Consider the following 6,786-nt stretch of genomic DNA (forward strand, 5'->3'; position numbering starts at 1 on the left):
ATTGATGCAGGCGACCACGGCCGCTTGGCTCTAAATACAAGGTCAAAGGATGTCTTTATAATGATCTTTTAGACTTATCTGTCAACTTAGCCTCGCCTTAGCCTTAGCTCGTGCAGGAAAAAACCCTGAGCAGCCCGAGTTGCCATGGCACACACTGTCTATTAGGATAGACAGTTCTCCCCAGCACCAGGTCTATTTCCATCCATGCCTATTGAATCAAAAACTATGAAAATCCGCCGACTTTCTTCACAGCATTTACGGAGGACAGTCGTCCGTGTTATTGACCAATCAGCCACAGTGTCCGGCTCCTGGTCTCTGATGCTGGGATACATGTGCATGCTCTCCACACTCCATGGAGAACTTCTCGCCCCTTGTGGGTTCACCCCTGACCCCTTCCGCGGTTCATCTGGAAAAGCAGGAGCAGGAAGAGCGCTGAGACGAGAGTCACGCCTGCCATGACTGAGGCCATACTGTAGTCGCCCACCTTGTCGATGAAGAACCCTAACCAGGGATGAGAGGTGTGGGTCACTATGAGGTGTGGTGGGACCTTTGGTGGTCCAATGACAACTGTTCCTGTTGAGCTAAAATAACTGGAATACTCGAATTATATTAGCTCATGAAATGAACACTCTGGTCTTTAAAGCTTTTTTTTTAAACATGGCAAATATTGAAGATTGTTGTGTAAGTCTCTGAAGCCCTATTTATTGGTTATTAATAGGACGCCACAGGCCTCATCTTCTTCAACATAATTACTGTATAACTTCACTGAAGGTCAACTTCAGCCTTTTCAGAATTATGTGGAACTACACAATTCGATGCAGTGATATTCTGGGATGTGGGTTTTTGGTTCGGTTTTCAGCAACTATTAGGAAGGCTCTGATTGAATTCCTAGAAGTAGACTTGGAATAAAATCCCGAGGGGTTCAATTTAATATTTTCAACACATGAAATCCATGAAATGAAAAAAGGCACGGGCCCCTTACGCGCCAACAATTAAAACGGCTCACTGGATGGATCGTTGTCCGTTCTGATAAAGATGTGTCTGGCAGAGTGATCCAAACTCCAATTAGATCTGTTTTTTAACGTTCTCTTCAAGGCGGCCAGCGTTTCACACGAAAGGATTCTCCAGCTGATTTACTGCGAGGCGGTCTCTCGGACATTCTCTGGCTGGAATTGCGGGGCTCGGGTGCCAAGCCGGGCTGCTTGTTTGGCAGGCTGTATTTAAAGCTGTTGTTTCGTCGTTGTTGGAGAGTAAAGTTTGAGAACCAAAGTGGTCGAGTTCAAACGCTTACCCGGCTATCAGGCCAACTCGTTTGTGATGGGGCAGATTTCTCTTTTGTGCGCAAGGCTGGAAACTTGTTTACTCTTTGTCCATCAACCATGTAAGATGGATTTAGAGCGTTGGAAGCCAATTTAGTTTAATTTGTTCCAAAGCAATTTCTTAGAATGGAAAATGCTTCCAACACTAATGCAATTGCCAAAGTGTTTTGGCAAATATTCCCGGTGTCGGTTTCTCACTTGGTTGATTAAAGGTGCCTGTGTTTCATTGGTCTGACTTTATGTCTAATAGGCCATTTTTCTGTCTGATTGTAAGTGGCTTCTATGAAGGACCTTATACTGTTGCACTGTGTATCAGGTTGTTTGCCATTTGTCCTTTCCCTTTGCAGAACACACTTCTGTAAAAAGAAACGCAGGGGGAAAAAATACTGTATGAGAACAGGAAACCAGTGAACGAGAAACTATTTTTAGGGGTAAAAAGAAAAGACATTAGGAACCGATAGCCCATGAAATTAACAAAACCATAAAATAGTGTGGTATTTGTGGACAGCACCTTCTGAATATAAAAATCATGATTCCCACGGGGTGGACTGTTGGTAAAAATCCATGATTAATTGGAGGGTAGCCACCCATGAATGGAAGATATAAAATTCATACAGCAGCTGAATAATCTGCATTACAATGAGGATTGGTGTAAAAAAGAGGATCCATAGTGTGAGATTTAGTACCACTATGGAAGAACAGGACGAGGCTCAATCAGGGACATTGTCGCCTTCAGTCAGTGAATGACACTGTACACTTGTTTTCTCTGAAGCTCTTCCAGAGAAAATCTTATGTAGTGGCAATAATATTTGCTCATTGTTGAATTGCATTGTACGCAGGACGGAATGTTTTTTTGGTGAAGAAAATGGGGTTCCATTTCTATGGCCAGTATTGCGATTGCTATTAAATGGTCTTTCTCACATGCAAGGGCGAATCAATATGAATTGCTGCCAACGTTTTTTTTATTGATAAAGCCGGGGTGAAGAAGCCCAATGCTGCAAACACCCCAAATCCTGAGTAAATCATAAAATGAGGATCTCCAAGATCTCTGTCAGCTTGGCTCGTCCCGCCAGGGCTATGGCCTCAGCTCGTACCTTTTTTCTTCACGTCTGGAACTTCTTCTTCCTGATGCCGAGGATCAGTTGTGTTCTCACTGTTCCACTTTGCCTCCTCCCGATGTGTGCTGTCTGAAGTCTCATCTGACACACTCCACTCTGTCTACCGATCAGCACCTCGGCAGTCTGGCCAGCATAGCGCCCCTCCAGGAATAGCTGTCAATTAGCAGCTGGATAAGGGGTGTGAGTAGAAAGGTAAGGTTGCACTCTCCAGCAATGGTAAGGGCATTGGACGGCCGTTCAAAGTACTAGCCAAGCATGGTCATCATGGGGGTCCAGGTCAGGGCGAAGCCGAAACCTGCTGGGGGAAAGTAAAGTATATTTGATGCAGTGCATATAGTGGTGCCATGTGAAATCACCCACCATTCAGGAAGTCCACACTTATGTAGAGCTCCATCAGGGAATCAGGAAAAGTCCCCACCACCGTCCCCAGGCTGTACAGTAGTCCCCCTATTATCACTACAAAGTGGTGGCTGTAACGCACACTCAGTGCTGATGAGATTGGAGCTGCAAGGGGGACTAGAAAAAAGCCACTCTCAAAAGTCACAAACAGAAGTGTACATTTAAGAGGTGGCACAACAAATCAAACAATATGTTTTAGTAATGCTGTTTGCAGGTACAGTGGGTGCACTGCTCTTAAAGAACATGTCCGTTTAGCCTACCAAATTGGAGTTCTCAAATCTTTGGCCCAATATTAAAAAGGATAGTTATTGATCCTGTTGACATTGTAATTATTTGTGCTTTTCCTCTAAAATGACATTATTTCTATTCTATCTGCAAGTTCTGAGTGTACAACACACCCAGGACAGGTCTCTAAATTGTAGTGGAGAGCCACCTGGTGGCCAATAACTGGCTCTGAGTTTACAGTAATTCAAGATTCAAGAAACAAGAGGTTTATTCGTTATATACATAGACATACTTCCATACATATATGCAGTGAAATGTCAATGCAACACCTGGTGATTATGCACAATATGTTCTAGACTGAAAGCAAAAGCTACCTAAAAAATTTCTACTTGACTAACTAACTTATTCCCAAAACGTAATGCAGTAAATAAATAGAATAAAATAGAATAACTTTGATGTTGCCTGTCAGGATGCTCTCCACAGATCCAGAGGAGAAGGACTTGAGGATCCTCACCGAGAACCGGAATTTCTTTAGCTGCCTGAGGTGGTGAAGACGCTGCCTCGCCTGTTTGTAAAGTCCATGTTAAGTCCTCGTGATGTGGACTCCCAGGTAATTGAAGCTGCTCACACTGTCGACAAAAGTCCCATTAATCACCAACGGCGTGTGCGTCCTTGGTTGTAATCCTCTCCTAAAGTCCACAATCAGCTCCTTAGTTTTACTGATGTTAAGGAGGAGGCTGTTGTCCTGGCACCAGAGTGACAGATCAGTCACCTCCTCATGGTCGGCCTTCTCATGGTCGTCGTTGATCAGGCCCACCACGACGGTGTTGTCAGAAAACATGCTGATGGTGTTGGAGCTGGACCTTGCCACACAGTCATGTGTGTATAGGGAGTACAGTAGGGGGCTGAGGACGCAGCCCTGGGGGGAACCTGTGTTCAGGGTCAGGGAGGTGGACTTGTGGCTCCCCGCCCTAACCACCTGGGGCCGGGCTGAGAGGAAGTCCAGGATCCAGGCACACAGCGGAGTGCTCAGTCCTAGCTTCCGCAGCTTGACAGTCAGTCTGGTGGGAACTATTTGGTTGAAAGCTGAACTATAATCGATGAACAGCAATCTCACATAGCCCCCCTTCCGGCCATCCAGGTGCATGAGCATGTTATGTAGTACCTGGGAAACGGCGTCATCCATGGGTCTGTTCTGCTGGTACGTGAACTGCAGCGGTGACGACAGTGATATCAAATTCATTGAAATAATGTGAAAATACACCGAAATAAAGGCACGGAACATTAAAGATTACATAACCAGACAACGTCTAATAAATGTGGTCTTTAAAGCACTAATTCAATGTGTTTCTCAGTGTGTTTCTACTCATTTAAATGCAGTGCTCACTGCTCACGCTAAATGTTAGGATTTTGTTTAAGGTCTTTTACTGTTTACCGTACAGTAATGTCACATACTGTATATAATGTGAATTTAAATTCACATTATAAACAGTAAATATAGTCATTGCATTTCATTTGATTATTCGTACAACACAAGCCTGATAGGTCAAACACTATCATCAAACCCAGGCGTTCAGTCAGTCAGTCAGTCAGTCAGTCAGTCAGCCAGTCATTCAAGCAGACACTGCAACAGAAGATACCTCCACTATCAATGGTCACCACAGCGATAGAGGTGATCCAGGACGTCGCCGACACCTTGGCCTCAAAGTAGCAATGTATCTCTACGAAGAAGACACCAAATGACTTGATGACCCCAAAGGTGAGGCCAAAGGCCACGAAGCAGGAGCGCAGGATGAACCAAGTGCAGCCTTCACCTGGGGCTGCTAGAGATGTCATGCCAGAATCCATGGACACCTGGCATCTGTTCTTCTCTCTTTTTCTGCTCGGATCACTGTGGAGAATCGGCAAGATGAAAAATGTGTAATAAAATACTTACTTTCCTTCATGGAAACTGTCTTTGCCTAGAGCCACTCTGCTTTTGGCCTTGTAGAACTGCACCAGACCGGGCATTGAACCAGACCTAACCGAACATTCAGGTGGTGAGCACACATGATGATCCCACATTGGGGTTCTTCAGACAGACAGGGGTAGGTCTTAGTGACCTTGTGCCAGACAGGGTAAACTGGGTAAACTCTTCCTTTTACAGTCCCGGGACTCTATGTGAATGGTGTTTGTCTGGGTCTTTTCCCCAGATCTGTTTACCTTAGGAGACCCTACAATGAGGACAAGGCTCAGGATTAGGGTTACGATGACATAGCTGATCGAGCGAGGAGAATATCGCCACGGCATCTACACGGCAATGCGTCAACTATAAAACCACCAGGGGAAACTGAAATGGCTGCTGTAAACATTACAAGGGAGTCCTGAGGTGTAAAAATAGTCTAAATCTTTAGACAGAGACCTCCCAGAGAATCTATCGCCTTTCAGGAATCAAATTCAACGCCATCTGGTTATTCTTATGGTCATGCATGGATCGATCGTACAGATGCCTGTACCTGGATTTGCTACAGGCATTAAAGGGTTGGGGTTAGGGAAAATAATAGAGTAAGTAAAAAGATTAAAGTGCTTTAAGCTATTTGCAGTCTATTTGGATAATCGTACAGGTCTTTGCACAACCTTCCATCGATCGCGTCCATCTATAATTACCTGAAGCGCATGGCCCGGAGCTCCAGAAATTGAGAGGCAAATCGGCGTGCCCGGCTGTCAGGTGCGCTGCAATGATGTCATTTTTGGTGTGCGCACTAAACGGCACTACGACTGCAGCCACTATAAACCAGGCTTTAGACTTATCAAGTCCTTCTGCCACAACAAGGCCACAAACCTCCAGCCTTCCATTTTTGGGAATTTGGTCAGGATGCCCCCCAGTCGCCCCCATTGGGAGGAGTACCAGCCACTGGAGGGATAACTTCTCTCATCTGACCTGGGAAGGGCTCAAGATTCCCCAGGAGGCGCTGGAAGTATTTGCCATGGGTAAGCAATTTTTGGAATGATCTGATTGCCCTGTTGCTACTGCGACCCCGAGGGAAAATGGAGGACTAGATGGATGAAGGTGCGAAGTTATTAAACATTGCAAATAAATGACTCCCTACTTTTAATTAGTTTGCTCTTAGGTGAACGCACGGCTGCAAATTGTATGGGGTATAATTTTTGATAGGAGTAGTTATTTTTCATATGACTTCATATGACTTTATTCATAAGACCCTGTATACCACTGTTGTTAAAGTTTAATCAAGCTATTAGCCCGCAGGGCTGGATTCCCTATTGATATTGTTCCAGGAAAATTCTTTGAATTTTGAAATCGAAAACTATTTGAAACAGTAGAACGGCAGAAGCTAGGGACATGGTAAACATCTTGTTGGAACCGGTATGTCACAAATATCTTGTGGTTGAAGTTTCATCCAAATTGATTCACATATGGAGCAGAAATTTGTGAAAAACGGACCAAATTTGACACCCAAATTTTCAGCTTGTCCTGCTTGACTGACATACCACTATTTGTAAACAAAATGAACAAGATGAGGTTTACAGTAGGATGCTTTATTACGTCATCATACTATTTACTATGAATGTATAGATTCTGATTGCGAATGTACAGTACATTCCGACCGTGTCCAGTGTGCAGTGTAGACTCTGTAGGCTCAGTAGTGATTAGAGATTACAAACAATGCGTTTGCTTGTGTATTTATGTATCTTCTTACCTGCTAGATGTCAGTAGATCTGTTCTA

General features: G+C 44.4%; 1 protein-coding gene across 1 annotated transcript; it reads right to left on the reverse strand.

The window, feature by feature from the left end:
- Nucleotides 1–379: 379 nt before the first annotated feature.
- On the reverse strand, nt 380–5,071 carry LOC307231914 (monocarboxylate transporter 13; the record flags this gene model as incomplete). Its single annotated transcript, XM_080002789.1, is given in 8 exon segments — nt 380–501; nt 1,626–1,675; nt 2,275–2,394; nt 2,552–2,682; nt 2,686–2,732; nt 2,798–2,941; nt 4,702–4,952; nt 4,998–5,071. Coding segments are annotated over 8 exon segments (939 nt in total).
- Between the last annotated feature and the right edge of the window lie 1,715 nt (nt 5,072–6,786).

Source organism: Zeus faber (genome assembly GCF_960531495.2).
Source record: "Zeus faber genome assembly, chromosome: 6".
Lineage (NCBI taxonomy): Eukaryota > Metazoa > Chordata > Actinopteri > Zeiformes > Zeidae > Zeus > Zeus faber.